The following is a 22683-nucleotide window of genomic DNA, read 5'->3' as shown; positions in this document are numbered from 1 at the left end:
CCGTACATACCAGCAGCAGCTCGTAGGCCATGGCCTTATGCCCGGACCCGCACCCACCTCCGCAACCGCAAGCCCAGGCCAGGCCACACCCCCAATCATCTCACCTGGCTCCCAACATGTCAGCGCTTCTGTGGGGCACTCAGATGGCTGCTGCAGGTCCACACCGGCTCCCGCCGGCCGGCCTCTGCACGTCTCAGCAGCACCGCTGTCAGATCCTCAGCACACTCTCTGCGCAGATCTCGCAGTGATGCTGCTCTAGAAGCTCCGATATGGCCATCCGCGGACCACAGGCTCAACTCTGCTCGCCGTCTCCTTGCACACCGGTGGCCTCTGCCTCTCAGCCCGCCAGCTCAGCAACTCACCTCACCACAGTGATATGGCGGCCGCAATCTTGCACCCTCGCCTTCGGTCTCCCCCTCGGCAGATTACAGTGTTTTACTCCTGCGCCAACATTCCTTAGTGTGACAGCTGAAATCCTGTGTGTCCCACCGGTCAGGTCCATCGTTTTTGCACCTGGATGCAGCGGATTTCAAGCAGATATTAGGCGATTGTGCATCAGCCGGGCAGAGCTGCACTACAGAGCAGCCATATTGCCGTGCGCCCTCTAGCACCCCCCCAACCTGGAAATTTGTCTCTTCAAATCCAGTACCTACCTTCACTGCCAACAGTACACCCAGTTGATTGTATGTATGTATGTATGTATGTATAAATTATTTTATAGCGCGCTCCGTTACTGGAGAGTATCCTGGCGCGGGTAAAGGAGAGGTAGACAGTCAGACATACAAGAAAAACTTAACTTACACTCTTGAACAGATGAGTTTTCAAATGCTTTTTAAAAACAGCCACTGAGGACATAGATCGTAGCTGGAGGGGGAGAGCATTCCAGGCCCGGGCCCCGATCACTGAGATCGATTGGCCACCAAGTCTTGCTCGTTTGAAGCGGGGAAGATACAATTTGTGCAGGGTGGAGGATCTGAGGGAACGTGCAGGAACATAGCTGGTAAATCTCTTCCTCAGATACAGGGGGCCTTGGTCATGGGAAGCACGAAACGCAAGCACCAGTGATTTAAATAGAATGCGTTGGGCAACCGGAAGCCAGTGGAGCGTGCGCATCTCAGAGCGAACGCTCTTCCATCTCGGGATGTTAAGCAAAAGTCGGACTGCCGCATTCTGGATGATTTGAAGGCGTTTTACCAAATAGGCCGGAATGCCACTGAACAATGCATTCGCATAGTCCAGCCTAGCCAGTATAAGTGCTCTAGCAACCGTCTCTTTAGCATCCCTAGGGAGCAGAGGGAAGAATTTGCGGAGCATTTTTAGGGTAGCAAAACAGGTGCCTGTAAGTTTTTTAATGTGGACCTCAAATTTGAGATCCTCTGTGAACCAGATGCCGAGGTTTTTTGCTGGTCTCCCCATCTCTTTTGGGCAAGGAATGTTTGGAGGCCACAGTGAGTTCTTAAACGAGGTGGGGAAGGAACCATAGAAAAGTACTTCAGATTTTTCCTCGTTGCATTTCAACTGGGCCTGTGTTAACCAGCGAAATACAGCGGACAAGCACAGATAAACAACCGATGTATCCAGATTATCATCCGGCCAGGTAAACAGCAGTTGGGTATCATCTGCATATCCTATTATCTTGGCCCCAAACTGTTCTGCCAGAGAAACCAGGGGGGTTATATAGACATTAAACAGCAGGGGGCTAAGAGTAGACCCCTGCGGCACCCCTGTAAGCAGTGGTTTAGGTTCAGAGGCGTGAGGAGGCATCCAGACCTGCTGAGTCCTATCGGACAGAAAGGAGGATAGCCAATCTAGAACAACCCCCCCAATACCAATGGCCGACAACCGGCGGAGAAGGAGCTCATAGGGGACGGTATCGAACGCGGCAGAGAGGTCCAATAAAATTAGGACCGCTCTGCCACCTCCGTCCAGACATTCCCGAATAGACTCAGTCATCTCCACCAGCACCGTCTCAGTACTATACGCCGCCCTGAAGCCTGATTGAGCGGGATGGAGGGCATTGGAGATGTCAACAAAGTTCTCCAGTTGCTGAAGGACTACCTTCTCACAAATTTTTGTAAGTGCCGGAAGAAGGGAGATGGGGCGGTAGTTCCCAGGAACCGACACATCCAGTCCAGGTTTCTTCAGAAGCGGCAGCAGCTTGGCCTGTTTCCAAGCTGCCGGCACCTCTCCAGTGGCCAAGGAGAGGTTAACTATCTGCGTGATCTCAGCGCAGACTGTTTCCGCCACCTCCGACAGCACCCGGGCCGGGCACGGATCGGCTGGGGAGCCAGACTTCAGGGACTGAAGGAGAGGGAGAACGGTACACTCCTCAATTTGCACAAAGTTCTTGAAGTATTGCCCTGAATTTGGACATAGTGAAGGGTCCATATCAGCAGCTAGGTAGTCGGCTGGGAGGGCCGCTAAAAGGTCCTGCTGAATCCTTGTTATTTTCGTAATGAAAAAAGAGGAGAGTTCCTCACACCATTGCGCAGAGGACGGGAGTGGAACAGCATCAGCCACAGGGGACATAAAACTTTTAACAATAGAGAAAATCTCTCTGCTATTGTTATCAGCCTTAGCAATGCGCCCTGCATAGAAATTCCCCTTAGCTACCTTGATGGCTGTGTAATAATCTTTCTGGGCGAGTCGCAGAGCGGATTTAGCCTCAGAGCTATATCCACACCTCCAAGCTCGTTCCAATTTTTTACACCCCAGTTTCCGTTCTCTCAGTTCCGGGGAGAACCAAGGTTGGGAGGGAGAGCGCCTAACTCTGCACACCGTACTTTGCTTAGTAGAAGCGATAGTCGCCTCCCGAGCCCATTCATTAAACTCACATACTGCTACGCCTAAACATGAGTTAAGTTTTGGGCGGGTGCTGGACAAAGCCTGCCTGAACTCGAGTACATTAATCTTTTGGGGGTGACTAATGGGAGATAGAAGACTGGGTTCGGGCAATTCCCACATGAATCTGACCAAATCATGGTCGGACAATGTAGTCTTTTCCACAATGACCGACTGAATGGGAAAATTAGAGCAGACCAGGTCGAGTAAATGACCACCCGCATGCGTTGCACCAGTGACCCATTGATTCAGCTGAGCAAGCTCAAGGATTTCACCAAGTCTTCGGGCTTCCAGGGCGTCCGGAACATCCATATGGATATTTAAGTCGCCAACCAGCAGAAACTTGGGAAAGCTTAGGGCACGGGGCACTATGTATTCTTCTAAGGAATCCAGAAAATGGTTAGGCTGACCCGGTGGCCTATAGATCAAAGATCCGCCCAAGGTAAAATGAGGGGAAGTTTTTATAGAAAAATGAAGAACCTCTGCCCTGGCATCCGCAATCGGAGGCTCAGAGGTGAAGCTCCACCACTCCCTAAAAACGACAGCTATCCCCCCCCTCTGCCTAAGGGGCGATCAACCCTAGCTATCTTGAAACCCCTGGGGACAGCAAGTTCCACACTGGGAGCGGAAGTGTTAGTCATCCACGTCTCCGTGAGGAACAATACGTCCAACTGGCCTTCCCCTAGTAATTCAAAAATATCAGCGGCATGCCTCACCGCAGATCTGGCATTGATCAAACCCGCCCTGATGTTGGGGGCAGGGGCGTTGATGACCGGGTGTGAAGGAAGGGAGGGTTGGGGGAAGAAGCCACAGTGGGGGCATGTAGCCAAAGCACCATCAGGGACTACCCGAGGACAGGGTAGACCCTTAGCAGGGGGGGCCAGACTCCACAGAGCACAGCGCGAGTACCTGCGTGTCTCTAACGAAGAGATCCCAGGAAGGCGTCGAGCAGTATGGCCGGCCCTGGGCCCGTCCGGGGCACGGACGGGCACAGACGGGCCCTCCTTTGGCGCTCCTTCGGCGCGCCCGCTGCGCGCCCTATGGGGGACCATTATTTAGCACCCAAGCCCCTCCCGAGCTGGACCGCTACCTCCCGACCAGCCAGGGACCGGGCCTCACTCAAGATGGCGCCGCCCGACCAGTCCCTCCACTACAATCGGCACAGAACAGTCGTGGTGGACCAGGGCACAGGGGAACTGGGAAACAGTGCAGGTATTTAAAACGCTTTCAATTTAATTTAAAAAAATACATACAACACAATTCGTCAGGCAATTGAGTGTAAGGAGGTAAAAATGATTTTTAAAAATAGCGCTACAGCTACAGTGCAGCAAAGCGAGAGAGCAGAAGAGTTACACTCGCAGTCTGCTCATCTTTTCTCCAGCAGCGTTTCTAAGTGCTGCCACCACAAAGATCAGCCACCCATATATATATATAAATATATATGAAAAATACAAATCTTCAAACGCCACACTCCTGTTGTGGAACGAAGACACGGACCCAATGGCTGCAGTAAAGGAGATTTTATTAGAAACCTCTCTGGTTACGCGTTTCGAGCACCGAGTGCCCTTGGTCACACATCGCGCACCAGGTCAGCTACAAATTTAAACCATTTTTTTGAAGTGATGCTCCACCCATTTTCATGAGTCACAAGGTGTAAACATAGAAAAAACACGTTTTGTAATTTAGAATACGTGCACACCTATTAATACAATCTAAAAACAGTGAGTTAGGCACTGAAACAAAAATAACTGCATGAATGCAAATACCTGATATGTTATATGATAACCATGTACAAAATACAAGTCCTAATTGAAATTTGTCTATCGGTCAAAATATATACACCTAGAAAAATATACTATCTATATATATCTACATAAATATATACTCTATTTCTATATACAACTCTACATTTTTTATATACAAAATCATGACCTGCTGTATAAATTTCATAATCATGGGGACTTATCCTAGAACATGAATCATGCCAGTATGAATAGTTCACGACTAAGATATATACATGTACATTAAGCGTGCCATCACCCATAAATCAAAACCCAATTGTGATTCCTACCAATACGAACTGAAGTGAAAAATGTGAGCTAAAAAACAGATTATTAGTTGAAAAAGAATTCATTATTCAACAATTTACTACTTAACGTTGGTTACAGAGAGATAATTATTTACATGGAGCAAATATATACCAAGATCTATACAATTAAAGAATCTTGACTGGACTCCCATACGGTGCCACGTCGGCGCCATCAAGTGTCAGTTGTAATGTTTCAGAAAAACCTTGAAAAGAAAGTATAAGAAAGACCACATGTGAATATTCTCTGGTTAGACTCCTAGAGATTATTAACAGATAACCAGAAAAAATGCAGGGGTAGATAAAATTACAACAGATGGTGTAGGTCTTCAGTGGTGTTTAACCCGTTCGGGTATTTGCTGTCTAGTTCAATAATATATTCGGTTTCCTTTTTTCGTAGCAATTTTTCTCTGTCGCCTCCTCGGATGAGGGGCGCTACCACATCAATAACATAGTATGTTAAGTTGGACAGATCATTGTTATGTGTGGATTTGAAATGACGTGCTACTGGATATGTACTGTCACTGTTTACTATGGCACGTAAGTGTTGCAAGATCCTGGCGTGCACCTGTAGCTTGGTACTGCCCACATAACGAAGGCCACAGGTGCACGTCAGGACATATATTGCAAACTCACTGTGACAGTTGTAATATCCTCGGATAGCTTTTCTTCTAGAACTAAACGGTGTGTAGTAATACGACGTATTAACACCGAATTTACAAGCCCTACACGAGGAACACTTATAGAAACCTTTCTGTTTTAACCAGGTACTGCCACTACCTAGTTCTGGACTATTTTTTACTAGGCAGTTGTGCATACTGGGTGCTCTTTTGTAAGTTATAGTGGGGGCACAGGGAATGATGTCGCCCAAGACACTATCAGTTTGAAGGATAGGCCAGTGCTTCCTCACGATAGACCTTATTTGTCTCTCTTGTTTGCTGAATGTCAAAATGAGTCGAGGGGCAGGGTTATCTGACTCCATTTCTACAATTTCAGACGTTAGGAGTGATTCCCTAGGCTTAGCTCGGCAACGCCTGAGGGCGCTGTTTAAAACTTTGTCTTTGTAGCCCCTGGCTCTCAATCTATTCATGGTGATTTGTGCCTCGTGTTCAAAAATTTCAGGAGTGCTGCTGATTCTTTTGACTCTCAGCAGCTCCCCATACGGAATATTGGTTATTACGTGTTGGGGATGCTCGCTACTAGCGTGTAATATACTGTTACCAGCCGTTGGTTTGCGGTATAATGATGTAGTAACAGTATTATTAACAATGGTGACATGAACGTCTAGGAAATCTGCTTGCTCTCTGCTGATGTTAGCCGTGAAGAACAGATTGTCATTGTTCTGATTGAGTGCATCCACAAATAATCGAGCACTTTCCTCATCCCCCTCCCAAATACAAAACACGTCATCAATAAACCGTTTCCAGTATTGAACCTTGTGGAATCCGGGAGTGTTGATGAGACCGCGCTCCTCCCACCAGCCCACATGTAAACATGCGTAGCTGGGGGAGAAGCACGATCCCATCGCCACGCCTCGCACTTGTCTCCAGACATTCTTGGCGAACATGAAATAATTGTTATGCAGACACCAATGCACTAACTCACATAGCATCTTGTTATGTGCATAATATTCACACGATCGTAAACCAAGGTAGTGTTTGATGGCGTTCAAACCTTTGGAATGATCTATGGAAGTGTATAATGACTCAATGTCTAAAGTCAAAACACACCAATTGTCTCGCCACTGGATGGAATTAAGTTTGTTAAGAAAGTCCCCCGTGTCTTTGAGATAGCTGGGCAGATCTTTGACAATGTCCTGCAGAAAAAAGTCTATATACTGAGAGATATTCTCCCCCACGCTGTTGATGGCCGCTATTATGGGACGGCCCGGTGTGGGAGTTTTCTGCTTATGTATTTTGGGGATCAAATACAGTATCGGTATCACAGGATGTTCTATGTGAAGGTAGTCAAATTCAGTTTGAGAGATCAAATTGTTTCTTTTATAAGACATTAGCATTTTTTTCAAACTGTCTTTCGCTCGTTTGTAAGCCATCCCATTTGATCTTTCGTAACAAGCGGGGTCATTTAACTGTCTCATGGCTTCGGCCATATATTCTTCCTTTCTCCACAAGACAATATTACCCCCCTTGTCAGACTTGTTAATAACCACTTCCTGATTTTGACTCAATTTTTTCATTAAAGTATTGTACTGTATGATCCTGGCATTGTTTTTGTTAGTTTGTGCCTGCACAGTGCGGTTTAACTTTTTCAGGTCCTCCGTCACGCATTCGTGATATATATCAACTGCATCTTTTGGCATGACAGGCAAAAAAGTGCTTACCGGCTTGAAAGGACTTTCTCCAGCTCCTTTTTGGCGAATGTCCACATTCATCAATTCTCTTTGTGTGTTGGGAACACCGTCGTCACTAGATGTCGAATCCACAGCCTCCCCTAGATCACACAGGGTAAGCAAAAGTCTGGCATCTCTTGCTGCTGGGGCTGTCACAGTGGTACTGCTGTTGATGGTAACATTGGCGGTACGCTCCTTATTTTTGGTCACCGTTTTGGATGCAAAAAACTTTCTGAGTTTTAGTTTACGGATAAACTTAAAGACATCCGCTCTCGTATTGGTGTAGTTAAATGAACTTTCAGGACAAAAATTAAGTCCTAAAGCTAGTAATTGCTCTTCTGCTGTGGTTAGGGTAACATCGGAAAGATTTGTAATGGTACAATCCCTTATTGTTTCTTCTTGTTGAACCATTGTTTCTTTTTCTTTTGCTGCTGTTGCGGCTGCTGTGGCTTTCCTCTTTTTGCGTCTTGCATGGCGTCTTGCGTTGCGCCTTTTGCGTTGTAATTTTTTTGTGTGTCTGGGACGCAATGTCTGCAGCCGGTCCTCTACTAAAAAATCGATCTCTTCACCGATTTCTAGAATTCTTCCTGGTTGACCTTCTGTGTTACTGATCTCCGAAAGGGACATACTAGATGTACTGGCCAAAGAGACTGTATCCGGGTCCGAGTTCTCCATCAACTCCTCCTGTTGATTAGTTTTAGCCTCGCTGCCTCCACCTGCGCTCGCTGCGGCTTGTTTGGTCAATTTGACTTGCTTTGCTCGGTCATACTTTCTGGCAAACGTATAAATTTGCCCAGTCTCATAATCTTTTAAGTCCCTTGCGAATTTGTGCACTTTTCTTATCTTAATGCGCTCTTCATGTTTGTGCAGTCTCTCGCTGATTTCCTTGCGAGTATTGGTTACCAGTAACTTGGTGTCCAGGTCAGTGATGGCATCCAGCTGCTCATTAATGCCCTTAATTTCCTCCAGCAGTTTTTCACGATCTATAACCGCATATTTAATGAGCACTCTTACTAAGTTCATCGAAGCGTCCAAGTTTAGCTCACCCCACTCCTTTAACATTGCCGGGTTGGGGTCCTCGAAACTGGGTGCCAGCATGATCCGCAGACCACGCGGAACCCGGCCAGCTTCAACATATTTTGTGAGCGATTTGTGCTCCCACCATTTGGTGATTTCCGACTTGGTTTTCTTCTCAAGGACTTTAAGCAGTTGCTTGGCGTCCTGTTGTGCACCGTTGGGTTGACTGTTCACCGCGTTGGTGTTTGGAGCACTTTTCCGAATGTTGTTGAAAAGCGTCTCGGCGGCGTCCTCCCTCTCTCTCTCCAAACTTGCTGACATCGTGCGACTGGAGAGGTTTAATTATTCGAGCATGTAACCCGGCGGCTTGCGCCGCTGCCGGTCTCTTTAACGCACGCCAAATCTCACCACCTGAGAATCCCAGAATGACAACCCCGCTGTGGTTGGACGCCACTCGCCGACAGCTAGCCAGATAGACCTGCCGTTAGTGAGTTGTTGTCCGCCGTCACGAAGGCTCTCTCTTTTGGCTCAGGGGGTCAGGAAAAATTCTCCTCCACGGAAACAAACGTTGCTTTCAGCTGTTGAAATCCTGACCTCTTGCTGGTGAGCGGGTTCCGTGAACGAGGACAGCTGTTCCCCGTATAACATGAAAAATACAAATCTTCAAACGCCACACTCCTGTTGTGGAACGAAGACACGGACCCAATGGCTGCAGTAAAGGAGATTTTATTAGAAACCTCTCTGGTTACGCGTTTCGAGCACCGAGTGCCCTTGGTCACACATCGCGCACCAGGTCAGCTACAAATTTAAACCATTTTTTTGAAGTGATGCTCCACCCATTTTCGTGAGTCACAAGGTGTAAACATAGAAAAAACACGTTTTGTAATTTAGAATACGTGCACACCTATTAATACAATCTAAAAACAGTGAGTTAGGCACTGAAACAAAAATAACTGCATAAATATATATATATATATATATATATATATATATATATATATATATATATATATATAACACTGAAAAAACCATAGGTTATAGACCATATATAGTTAGGAATTCGCATTTACAAAACCTTATTTTACTCACACAAAACCATTGAAATTCCATATATAGTTAGTTGCACTAACTATATATCGCGCACCCGCAATCCACTGCTGATGATGTCACATATTACATCATTCATGACATGGTCAGTGACATCACTGATGACATCACTGATGACATCTCAAATGACATCACTGATGACATCTCAAATGACATCACTGATGACATCACTGATGACATCTCATTTGACATTACTGATCACATCACTGTTGATATCATTCATGTGATAATACGATGAACCTCTTCAGACTCTAATATAACCTTAGATACAATCAGTGTAAACAGACACTCACAGACTGTCACTCATCCATGGAGTTACTCACACACCTAGTCAGTCATGCAAAGAATCAATCACACCTCCATTTCCTCAATTATACAGTTATACAAACTTTACTTATTCAAACATATACTAACACATATTTACTCTCTTATACAATCCCTGATACAAGTTCACAATGATCCATACAGCCACTCACACATTCACTGGCTCTTATGCACAGTTATTTATATATGTCAACTCTCACATGTACTGTGTTTTACATATGTACTTACTTTGACATGTAGCACTGAGATATCCATTCACTCACCAATACAGTCCCCGGAGGGACCGCAACGCCAACCAGATGGGAGGAGGCGTCGCCATCATCCACAAGAACACCATCCGTCTCACGACCAGCACCGACAACACCCTGACCAGCGCCGAACACCTGCATTTCCAGATCCACACCAACCCGAACACCACCCTCAGAGGCACCCTGATCTACCGACCCCCGGGACCACGCACACAATTCAGCGAGGACATCGCCGACTTCGTCAGCCCGCTTGCCCTCCCCTCCGCTGACTACATCCTCCTGGGAGACCTCAACTTCCACCTGGAGAACAACAACGACCACAACACCACCACCCTGCTCGACAACCTCGCCAACCTGGGACTCAAGCAACTGGTGTCCACCCCCACCCACCTTGCCGGACACACACTCGACGCCGTCTTCTCATCCAGCACAGACATCGACTTCAGCCACGCCACAGAGCTTCAATGGACGGACCACAGCTGCGTCCACTTCACCTTCAAGAGAACGACGACCCACCATCACCAGCAACAGGCCGCCCGCAGAGGCTGGAACAAGATCACAGCAGACCAGCTCGCCACCTCCCTGAGCCAGCACCCTCCTGCCAGCTCAGCGAACCCCAGCCAGGCCGCTGACAACCTCACGAAGTGGATCAGCAACTGCGCGGACGAACTCGCCCCACTGAGGACCCCGCCCAGCAGACCCGGCAGCAAGAAGGCCCCATGGTTCAACGACGAACTCAAGAGCTCCAAGAAGAACTGCCGAGCCCTCGAGAAAGTCTGGAAAAGGGAACCGACACCGGACAACAGGACCTCCCTCAAGCTGGCCACCCGGAAGCACCACCAGCTGATCCGCGCCGCCAAGAAAACAGCATTCAAGGACCGGTTGGACAACAACGCACACAACTGCAAGGAACTCTTCAACATCGTGAAAGAGCTGTCCAACCCCAGCGCAGGAAACAACGACATCACCCCATCGCAAGACCTCTGCAACTCCCTCGCCTCATACTTCCACAACAAGATCACAGACATACACAGCAGCTTCGATAACCAACCAACGCACACCATGACCGAACAACCACCCCCCACCACCACCCTCCACGCCTGGACCCCGATCAGCACCGAAGACACCATCCGCACAATGAACTCCATCCACTCCGGATCACCGACCGACCCCTGCCCTCACCACGTCTTCAACAAGGCCGACGCTGTCATCGCACCCCACCTGCGAGACATCATCAACACATCCTTCAACACCGCCACCTTCCCGAAGAGCTGGAAGCACGCCGAACTCAGTGCTCTACTCAAGAAACCAACAGCGGACCCCACCGACCTCAAGAATTACCGCCCCATCTCGCTTCTCCCGTTTCCAGCCAAAGTCATCGAGAAGACCGTCAACAAGCAGATGGCCGCCTTCCTCGAGACGAACGGATCCCTCGACCCCTCACAGTCCGGCTTCCGAGCCAATCACAGCACCGAGACCGCCCTCATCGCTGCCACCGATGACATCCGGGCCCTGATGGACAATGGAGAAACAGCGGCCCTCATCCTCCTAGACCTCTCCGCGGCTTTCGACACGGTCTGCCACCGCACCCTAGTACGGCGCCTCAGCAACGTCGGAATCCAGGACAAGGCGCTGGAATGGATCATCTCCTTCCTCGGCGGAAGAACACAGAGAGTCCGCCTACCACCATACAAGTCAGAGGCCTCCGAAGTCATCTGCGGCGTCCCCCAAGGATCTTCTCTGAGCCCCACCCTCTTCAACGTCTACATGAGCCCCCTCGCGGCCATCGTACGCAAACACAACCTCAGCATAATCTCCTACGCCGACGACACCCAGCTGATCCTCTCCCTGACCAACGACCCCGCCGCCGCCAGAGCCAACCTACACGAAGGGATGAAAGAGGTAGCCGAGTGGATGACGACCAGCCGCCTGAAGCTGAACTCGGACAAGACGGAGGTCCTCATCCTGGGCTCCTCACCCTCCGCCTGGGATGACTCCTGGTGGCCCCCCGCCCTGGGCACCGCACCCAAACCGACAGACCATGCACGCAACCTGGGCTTCATCCTGGACTCCTCCCTCTCCATGACCAGGCAAGTCAACGCCGTCTCCTCGTCGTGCTTCAACATCCTACGCATGCTACGGAAGATCTTCTGGTGGATCCCCACAGAGACCAGGAAGACCGTCACCCAGGCCCTCGTCACCAGCCGACTGGACTACGGCAACGCCCTCTACGCCGGCACCACCGCCAAGCTCCAGAAGAGACTCCAGCGGATCCAAAACGCCTCAGCCAGACTCATCCTCGACATCCCACGAACCAGCCACATCTCCGGACATCTGGGAGACCTCCACTGGCTCCCCGTCAGCAAGAGGGTCACCTTCCGCCTCCTCACCCACGCACACAAAGCCCTACACGACCAAGGCCCGAGCTACCTCAACAGCCGAGTCAACTTCTACGCTCCCAAACGCCACCTCCGATCAGCCAACCACGCCCTCGCCGCCGTCCCCCGCATCCGAAGAGCGACTACAGGAGGAAGGTCCTTCTCCTACCTGGCCGCCAAGACCTGGAACTCCCTCCCGACCGACCTGCGCCTGACCCAAGACCACCTCTCCTTCAGGAAGAAGCTGAAGACCTGGCTGTTCGAGCAGTAGCGGCACCCCCCCCCCCCCCCCCCCCCCCCCCCCAGCGCCTTGAGACCCTACGGGTATGTAGCGCGCTTTACAAATGTCACTGATTGATTGATTGATACACTCATGCACACAGTCAACCGCCCATACAGCTGTTTCCACCTGCACTTTTGAAACCATACATCTAGTGAATCAACTGCTCACACATCTATGCACAGAGTCATACACCTCCCAGCCACCCACACACACACTCAGTCTCCCATACAAATACTTGGGCAACCAATCAATAACCCATATAGTTACTCATATAGCTACTTATCAACACATGCAACAGTTTACAGAACAACAGACATAATGATGCACAAATTAAGACAGTTTAGTCACTAACCCATGCACTCAGTGAGACACATTTAATCACTCACTCATACAGTCAGTCATGCACCTACTAAATCCTTCATCCAGACACTTATACATCCACTCATTCTTCAAGATGTAAGACATATTTTAACTTTACAGAAACATACAGTCACTGGATGTTGTCATCAGTGATGTCATCAGTGATGTCATTTGAGATGTCATCAGTGATGTCATCAGTGATGTCACTGACCATGTCATGAATGATGTAATATGTGACATCATCAGCAGTGGATTGCGGGTGCGCGATATATAGTTAGTGCAACTAACTATATATGGAATTTCAATGGTTTTGTGTGAGTAAAATAAGGTTTTGTAAATGCGAATTCCTAACTATATATGGTCTATAACCTATGGTTTTTTCAGTGAATTTTCAAGGTTTTGTAAATGCTAATTCCTAACTATATATGGTCTATAACCTATGGTTTTTTCAGTGAATTTTCAAGGTTTTGTAAATGCTAATTCCGAACTATATATGGTCTATAGCCTATGGTTTTTTCAGTGAATATATATATATATACATACATATATAAACATATATCATCTGTATATCTATATAAATACAAACATAAATGCATGCATACATATACTTATATGCATACAGATGCATGTTATTTACATGAAAGTTGAAAAAACACTAATAAAAGCAAAGCTAAAAAGCCACCTCATTACAAACAGAATGGCTTTAACTTAAACGAGGGCGAGATCTATTGCATTTTCAATGCTTGTTTACTTTGGTTCCATCAAGAAGGCATTCAGATGTGTCACACATTTGCCATAAATTCTGAATGTTAGCACTCTAGTTGCACATTAGATCACTGTAGTAAAGCTACTGCTCACCAGGGACGTCTGCTGCTGGTATTCAAAGTGCATGTTTCAGTCTGCATGTCAGAATTTTTTTAATGAAATAGAAGAGGATTTGAGAAGTCACTCAAAATGATCCCTAATTTTTCTTTCTGAAGCACTAATCATACTTTCTGTGGCAAAATTAACCCCCTCATGTTGTTCCTTTTTAAATTGAGTGTTTTCAGACTTACCACTTCATTCCAATCAAGATGGCTTCTGGTGTGCCATACTTTTGTCATAAGTAAGACTGTTAGCGCTCTAGTTGTTCTTTAGAACACTCTGGGACATTCTGTCATTGGGCTATACTTGGGGTACATCTGGGTGATATTTGGGCTACATTTAGGCTCTTTTGTCTCTGGTGGCCATCTTGGGAGACTGTATGTCAGAATTTTTTAATGAAATTGAAGAGGGTTTGAGAAGTCACTCAAAATGTGCCCTAATTTTTCTTTCTGCAGCACTAATCATAATTCATATGGCAAAATATACCCCCTCATTTTGTTCCCTTTTAAATTAAATGTTTTAAGAGTTACCACTTTATTCCAATCAAGATGGCTTCAGGTGTGCCATACCTTTGTAATAAGTAGGACTGTTAGCGCTCTAGTTGTTCTTTAGAACACTCTGGGACATTCTGTCATTGGGCTATACTTGGGCTACATCTGGGTGATATTTGGGCTACATTTGGGCTCTTTTGTCTCTGGTGGCCATTTTGGGAGACTGCATGTCAGAATTTTTTAATGAAATAGAAGAGGATTTGAAAAGTCACTCAAAATGTGCCCTAATTTTTCTTTCTGCAGCACTAATAATACCTTCTATTGCATAATATACCCCCTCATTTTGTTCCTTTTTAAATTAAATGTTTTAAGAGTTACCACTTTATTCCCATCACGATGGCTCCAGGTGTGCTATACCTTTGTAATAAGTAGGACTGTTAGCGCTCTAGTTGTTCTTTAGAACACTCTGGGACATTCTGTCATTGGGCTATACTTGGGCTACACCTGGGTGATATTTGGGCTACATTTGGGCTCTTTTGTCTCTGGTGGCCATTTTGGGAGACTGCATGTCAGAATGTTTTAATGAAATAGAAAAGGATTTGAGAAGTCACTCAAAATAAGCCCTAATTTTTCATTCTGCAGCACTAATCATACTTTCTATGGCAAAATATACCCCCTCATGTTGTTTCTTTTTAAATTAAATGTTTTAAGAGTTACCACTTTATTCCAATCAAGATGGCTTCAGGTGTGCCATACCTTTGTAATAAGTAGGACTGTTAGCGCTCTAGTTGTTCTTTAGAACACTCTGGGACATTCTGTCATTGGGCTATACTTGGGCTACATCTGGGTGATATTTCGGCTACATTTGGGCTCTTTTGTCTCTGGTGGCCATTTTGGGAGACTGCATGTCAGAATGTTTTAATGAAATAGAAAAGGATTTGAGAAGTCACTCAAAATGTGCCCTAATTTTTCATTCTGCAGCACTAATCATACTTTCTATGGCAAAATATACCCCCTCATGTTGTTTCTTTTTAAATTAAATGTTTTAAGAGTTACCACTTTATTCCAATCAAGATGGCTTCAGGTGTGCCATACCTTTGTAATAAGTAGGACTGTTAGCGCTCTTGTTGTTCTTTAGAACACTCTAGGAGGCTGCAGTAGAACACAAAGGAATCAACTGACAGTCTCTGTCCTTGTTGGATGTACATGTTTTACTGAGAATGTCAGACTTCATTTTCACATGACTGAGAAAGATAATGTGAATTTACAGAAAATATGCTTTCAGTTTAGCTTATAGATCCCCTTCCAAACCACTGTGGGAAAATCATGAGATATTAGTTTTCTTTCAAGCAATATTCATGATATCACAGCAGAAGGTTTTTTCACATGGTAAAATCACCTTAGAACCCACCACAATTCCTAAAACGAGTATGGTACCATCAACAAATGATTTATAATGTAACTAAAGTCCTAAAACCCTCTATTAACTACAATGCTTTTTAATGAGGTGCTATCATGTATATTGGTCCCAAGATGGCTGCCAACACTTCTTGGATGAAGTGCTGACAGCCAATCAGATCAGATGTGTGGTTAGGCTCCGCCCAGATATATATCTTTTTTTGAACCTAAATTACTCAAAATCCACTGGAGCACATATATTGAGACCTAGCAAAGGCACATCGGGCTAACAGTCCCTACAATTTTGCCAAGTTTCGTGCAAATCCATTCAGCCGTTCGAGCTAAAAGTGAGGCCAACCGCCCTATGGAAATTAACATGGGAAAAACGTGTTTTGGGACCCCCCTTTTTTCTCGGCCCCCCCTTGATGAAACCCCCCCAAATTGTCAGGGGCTGCTCAGAAACAAAATGTTCAATTTTCCTGAAAATTTCAGCCAATTCCGTCCACAAACGCCAAAGTTATTAGACATAGAATTTTCAAAAATCCCATAGAGAAAAAATCCTAACTATATATACCTACTGGCGACCGCCAGTAGGTAATATATATATATATATATATATATATATATATATCAGCATACAAAGTGATCCCTCAGCCATGCGGACGCGCTCTGCAGTGTGTGCTCTGCCCAGGGGTTGGATCCTGACCCAGGTAATTTTTAGAACAAAGGAGGCGGCACAATCAGGAATCGATTTTAAGCCTTATTTATTACAAGACTTCACCCCACCAACGCGTTTCGGCCTCACTCGGCCTTGCTCACGGTATATATATATATATGTGTGTGTGTGTGTGTTCACACAGCGAGGTTAGTGATGACTGGTGGATTGAGATTGGTTGAAATATATGGACTATGTTTCATTCCCCTTCTTGGGGGTTTGCCCCACATCTAGATTGGTTTGTTATACTCTGTCCACCATATTCATCTGATATCCTATAGATAGATTCCTTTGTCAATAGTTTCAACATTGAATTGCTCTAAGGTGGACTGATCCAAAATGTGAATGATACTTTCAGCATCCATAGCTGAGGGAAGCATGTTTTTATCCCTCTGTATTGTGAACTGATTTAGACAGATCTACCCAACCACAAAGGCAGTCTCTGCCCCACCTAAAAAGAACAAGTAAAGAAAGATAAATACATTTGTTCAAAGATACCACCACCATAACAGTTGTTCGTAATAGCAGCATTTATGCATCGCCTGACAGCCAATCTTATGGTTGAATATATTTTTGGGCTCAACTGGAAGTGGAAGGGAGTCATAATTGAGTAAAGGAACCTAGGATTGGAGTATTCGCTTCACCTCTGCCAATCCCATATCACTGAACAGAAATCAAAAAGTGCTCATTCACTGAGATATGTGTTGGCTAGTAGCTTAGCTCTTGCATTGTAATTAATCTCTTAAAAGGTCTCAAAGGGAATACCTATTGACTATACCAATGCTTGTTTACTTTTGTTGTTTTCTGATTTCTCTGTTCCACACAGATGTCAAAGGGGATATTATTAACCATTTTTAAAATTACGCCCATTAAGCCAGTAAAACCCATCCTTTGTAGTGGTACAGTAGAATTGTATTCCCCACATTTATTCAAAACGAGCTGCATAAATACAACCTGATCAATGGTTCTATAGCCATGATAAATGCACAGTTAGTAGCTGGGGGTATGCAGACTTTCGCTCAAGCACATTCACATTTTTGCTATAGTAATTCCAAGCAAGATCTCTCAATAATGTCACTGAATGTTTCTTAGATACTTGTATTAGCATATTAATCTATGGGTTTGTGACAGCTGATCAAAATGGAGCTACAATCATTCTAATCATATAGAATTATCTTTAGACAATTAGCCATAGGCACCTTAAAGCATGTTAACATTCCCTTACTTTAAAGTGGCATTTGATATGTATCCTTTTTTAACCAATATTAGTGGCTTAAACTGCTTTTCAGCTGTATTATGTTGTATTTTGAGTTGACCTCTAAAATTGTGAATAGGTATTTTAAAGTAAACTCGAGAAGTGCTTGTTCATTTAATTGATGCAAGGGAAATCTTTAACTTGCACTTGACTATCGGGTTGGAAGGTCTCTAAAGGTCTTATTGGAGCCTTTAGGTCTTAAGATCTGTTATCATCTGACCAGCATGGGTTTCTGGGTAACTTTCTGTATGTATCTTCATTGTGTATGAAAAATATGTTCCTGGCCCGAACATTTGAGTTAAAGAACAGCGTAGGTGAGAGCTATGATGCCCTCTGTCAGCAAATCTTAACAACCTTGGACGAGGTAGCACCCTTACGGAAACTGAAGGACAGATCCAGAGGGACCAATGGTTGGTTCACCGAGGAACTCGGTCAGGCGAAGCTACGCTGTAAACAAGCAGAACGCACATGGAGGAAAGGGTATTCAGAGCAAGACAGGGCCACCTACAAAGGTACCTTACTAGAATATAAGTTCCAGTTAAGAAATGCCAAAGCCAAATTCCTGGAAGAGACATTGGCAAAGGCATCGAACAAATCACAGACCCTGTTCAAACTGGTAAAGAGCTTAGCCAATCCTACATGTGCCATACCATCTCCACCGGTGTCACAGGAGCTTTGTGACTCTTTAGCCACAGCTTTTGATGACAAAATTAGGAACATTCTGAAGGGCCTTGAGGGTTCTAAGCAACCTATGCCATCTGGTTCTTGTCCCTCTGTGCTCCCAGGTCACCTGTCCTCTGAGTCAAATATGAACAAGGAGCCTGCCTGTCAGTTGCCGAGCTTTCCAATACCCTCGTTGGAGGAGTTTTGTGCCCTGGCTAACTGTGTATCATCTGGCTCTCCTCTTGATCCCATGCCGCACAAGATCTGGAAGGCCTTCCAGGACGAGCTGTTTCCCCCGCTCCACTCTATCTGTTGCCAATCGTTAGCTACTGCATCTGTACCAGACTGCTGGAAATTGGCTATTGTAACACCTTTGCTAAAAAAGGCTACTCTGGACCCCCTCTGCCCAGCCAATTATAGGCCTATTTCGCTGCTGCCATTCGCGATAAAGATCTTAGAGAAGTGGGTTACGAGAGCCTTGGCCAATTTCCTGGAATCCAACTCCAGCCTGGATGTAGCTCAGTTTGGCTTCAGACCGGGCCACGGTACTGAGACTGCTCTGGTCACCGTGTTGAATGATCTGCGAACGTGTGTCGACAGGGATAAGTCAGCATTTTTAGTACTGCTTGACATGTCGGCCGCGTTCGACACGGTGAACCATGAGGTCCTTCTGGACCGTCTCGGTAATGCGGGAATAACGGGTTCAGCACTAGCCTGGTTATCATCATATCTGGATAACAGACAACAGGCAGTAACATTACCACCGTTCCGCTCTGCCACACGCCAGGTGAACCAGGGTGTCCCCCAGGGTTCGGCGATAAGTCCAATTCTTTTTAATCTGTACCTCCGCCCCCTGATACAACTTATAAGATCTTTCGGCATTCAAGTCATCAACTACGCCGATGATACCCAATTGATTTTTTCTTTTGAGGGTTCAGAGGCAGTGTCGAGGGACACCTTCCATCAGTGTATGTCGGCCACAGCAAAGTGGTTGCAAGCCAATTCACTCCAATTCAATGGCTCAAAGACGGAGATATTGCACTGCTCCTCTGACCGACTCCCTCGCCCATTGCCGGAAGATTTTTGGCCTAGTTCCATTCCAGGCTCGGTGGAGGTAGCTGACTCGGCTCGCAACCTGGGAGTTATGTTCGAGTCGAACCTACAACTGGATGTCTCGGTGAACAGGACTGTTGGGACATGTATGGGCCTGCTCCGTGCTCTACGGAAGATACTGCCGCTTCTCCCGCGGGATGCCAGAGTAGAAGTAGTGCGTAGCACCATCCTCAGTAGGTTAGACTACTGTAACGCACTACTTCTAGGAGCCCCAAAGGTTTTGATCCATAAATTACAGAGGAATCAAAATATGGCGGCTAAACTAGCCCTATCCCTACCTCGCTCGGCGTCTTCTGCGGGAGCTCTGGCAATCTTACACTGGTTGCCGGTCCAGCAGAGGATCTCCTATAAGGCTATGTGCCTGGTTTTTGGAGCACTGCATGGTCAAGGACCAATACCATTGCAAAATCTTTTTTCGTGGTATCAGGCTGCCAGACCTCTGAGATCCGCCTCAGCGTTCCTAGTGAAAGTCCCTAGAATAAACAGAGTGAGAATGGGCGGCCGCGCCTTTAGTTTCACGGCCGCCACAATGTGGAACACTCTACCTCTAAAACTGAGGAGCAGTCAAAATTTGATTTTATTTAAAAAGGACCTTAAAACCTTTCTCTTTCCTAGAGCAGAATAATTTGTAGAATGGATGGTGGAACTGATCTCAGCGCCAGGATACCCGCTGGGTGACAGCTGCGCTTAACAAGCATTAAAATACATACATACATACATACGTTAGTTTTCAATTGTATGTGACTGGGTTATGATTGTATTCTTAACATCAATATGTAAATCATATAACATTGCTTCCCCTTGTACAATTATAAACCCATGAAGAACAGAATACCAATTCCTGTCCTTGAAATAAAGTCAGATTTACAATGTTACTTTGTTTCCAGAGGAGGAGTTTTTTTGCCGCTCGGTTTGGTCAACGCAGTCTGGCCTATCTCGTGCAGCGATAGCTGTTGCTCACTGCAGTGGAAATGAGGAAATGCTGAGCTGCTCCAGTTTCTCCAAGAACGGAAAGCGGAGAGGAGAGCACATGGAGGTATGCAGCATCAACTTAAGTAAATCTTTCATCAAACTAGGTTTCAATGATTGGCTTTCATCATTGACCTTTCTTGTTAGGTCCCACCTACCAGATAACACAATTTGTCAGTAGCTACTAGCTATTAGCATGGTGTGGGCTTAACTTCCTCTTATTGTGTTTGTCCCTACCCTGGAGCACTGACACATCGCTTTGTGTCCTTCCACTTCTAATTTTTCAGGTGCTACTTTTTTTTTTCTTTAAGTGCTCCATAAGAGTGCATGTGTTTTCCAGCTGTCTCTCTCATGTACCTCTCCAGGTTTACTCATATACTTCTCCTGCCCCTCCACTGTGCTTGTGTTGCTCTCTTACATATATGTTTCTCCGCTACCCCTCTCGATGATGCATTCACCCTTCTGTCAGTACAAATAAGGTTTGGTCTGAGTTTCAAAAGTATCAGATAATTCAAAATAAACACACAATCACCATTGAATTTAAAAATGGGTCAGAATAATGGAACAACTTATTCATTTCATACATTTTGGCATTTTAATCATGCAAGGTCAGAGTGCGATCCAATTGCAGCCAAAGTTATGAGTAAACAGATTGTAGTATATACATGTAATTGTAATGTCATTACATTCGGTATTCGAAATCGGTGCTCTCAGTGAAAAGGGGGAAGGTAAGTGAGTGAGTGAAGGGGACAGGGTAAAGGTGTTGTGACATAATTGTTACATCCAGATTGACGATTGAAAAACCTCTACAGTCAAATTAATGGGCAAAGGTTCCCAAAATCACATCACACATAGATAGCGAGAATGCATCGCTTATTTAGCTCCTATGGTGTGTAGAATGGAGCACACTCGGATGCAGGACGCAGACGGAGAAACAGCACGGCTGTGCGTTCCCGTTTTGAAAGTAATACAAACCCATCGAGGATTATACTACCTGTGCCCAACGGCTGTGTGTTTACCAGCACGGCAATACTCTTTGGAGCTCGAGGGAGCCCCCCCTTTTTGCAGACGGAACATATGATGACCGTTTGACAACGCTCTCCATTTCTTCCTGATGAAGACCCCATCATGAGGCCGCGAATTGCCCTTTAGCGTAACCGGGGTCGAAACGTAGAACTACGCCTCCATTCTACACACCATAGGAGCTAAATAAGCGATGCATTCTCGCTATCTATGTGTGATGTGATTTTGGGAACCTTTGCCCATTAATTTGACTGTAGAGGTTTTTCAATCGTCAATCTGGATGTAACAATTATGTCACAACACCTTTACCCTGTCCCCTTCACTCACTCACTTACCTTCCCCCTTTTCACTGAGAGCACCGATTTCGAATACCGAATGTAATGACATTACAATTACATGTATATACTACAATCTGTTTACTCATAACTTTGGCTGCAATTGGATCGCACTCTGACCTTGCATGATTAAAATGCCAAAATGTATGAAATGAATAAGTTGTTCCATTATTCTGACCCATTTTTAAATTCAATGGTGATTGTGTGTTTATTTTGAATTATCTGATACTTTTGAAACTCAGACCAAACCTTATTTGTACTGACCCACGGACCCAGGTCCTGAGTTTTAAGGGCCTACCCCTTTCATACTCATGCATTCACCCTTCTGGGCTTCTCCCACTATGCATGGCTTTCATGGTTGTGGTCTTCTCCCTCCAGCTCCACATTTCTCTCTCTGTCTTGCCTGGTGGATTTTCTCCCCCTCTTCACATTACACTGTCCCCATTTGCGGCAATCTGTGTGCCCTTCATCTTGCTAGCCTTACATGCGCTCCCTTGTGTGACTTTCCCAGATCCTCTGTTGCTTTCCACACCACCCTCCCTCCTTGTTGCTTCTGCACCCTTATTGCTCCCACACCAGTGATACTTTTTTCCCTTCATATTTAACAGATCCAACCCGGATCATTAACCAAAAAGAAAAAAAGCAATTGCGTCATTTTGAAGGCAGGTGCATGCATGGTGCACGCAGCAACAAAATGACGTAGGCAATTGCATCGTAGGCTTTTTTCTTCTAACCATGCTGCACAGCATTCGGGATGCTGTAAAACATGCCTAAAAACTATTGACTAAACCAATAGGTCCCAAAGGTAAGACTTATTGGCTTTAGCAATTCTTGTTCTTTACATGGCATTCTGACATACAGCA

At 45.8% G+C, this 22683-nt stretch overlaps 1 protein-coding gene across 2 annotated transcripts in view; it reads left to right on the top strand.

Annotated features, from left to right (window-relative positions):
* The window catches only part of PCSK9 (proprotein convertase subtilisin/kexin type 9), a 131455-nt gene that overhangs the window by 89526 nt on the left and 19246 nt on the right, over window positions 1-22683 (top strand). For both annotated transcript variants that reach the window (XM_086952693.1, XM_086952698.1), the window contains one exon: window positions 20381-20529. In XM_086952693.1, the coding sequence (XP_086808819.1) occupies window positions 20381-20529 (149 nt within the window). The remainder of the gene's footprint in view (window positions 1-20380; window positions 20530-22683) is intronic.

Source organism: Lissotriton vulgaris, chromosome 1_1 (assembly GCF_964263255.1).
Source record: "Lissotriton vulgaris chromosome 1_1, aLisVul1.2, whole genome shotgun sequence".
NCBI lineage: Eukaryota > Metazoa > Chordata > Amphibia > Caudata > Salamandridae > Lissotriton > Lissotriton vulgaris.
Note: the sequence above shows the minus strand (reverse complement) of the source record. Positions and strands in the feature narration are given on the sequence as shown.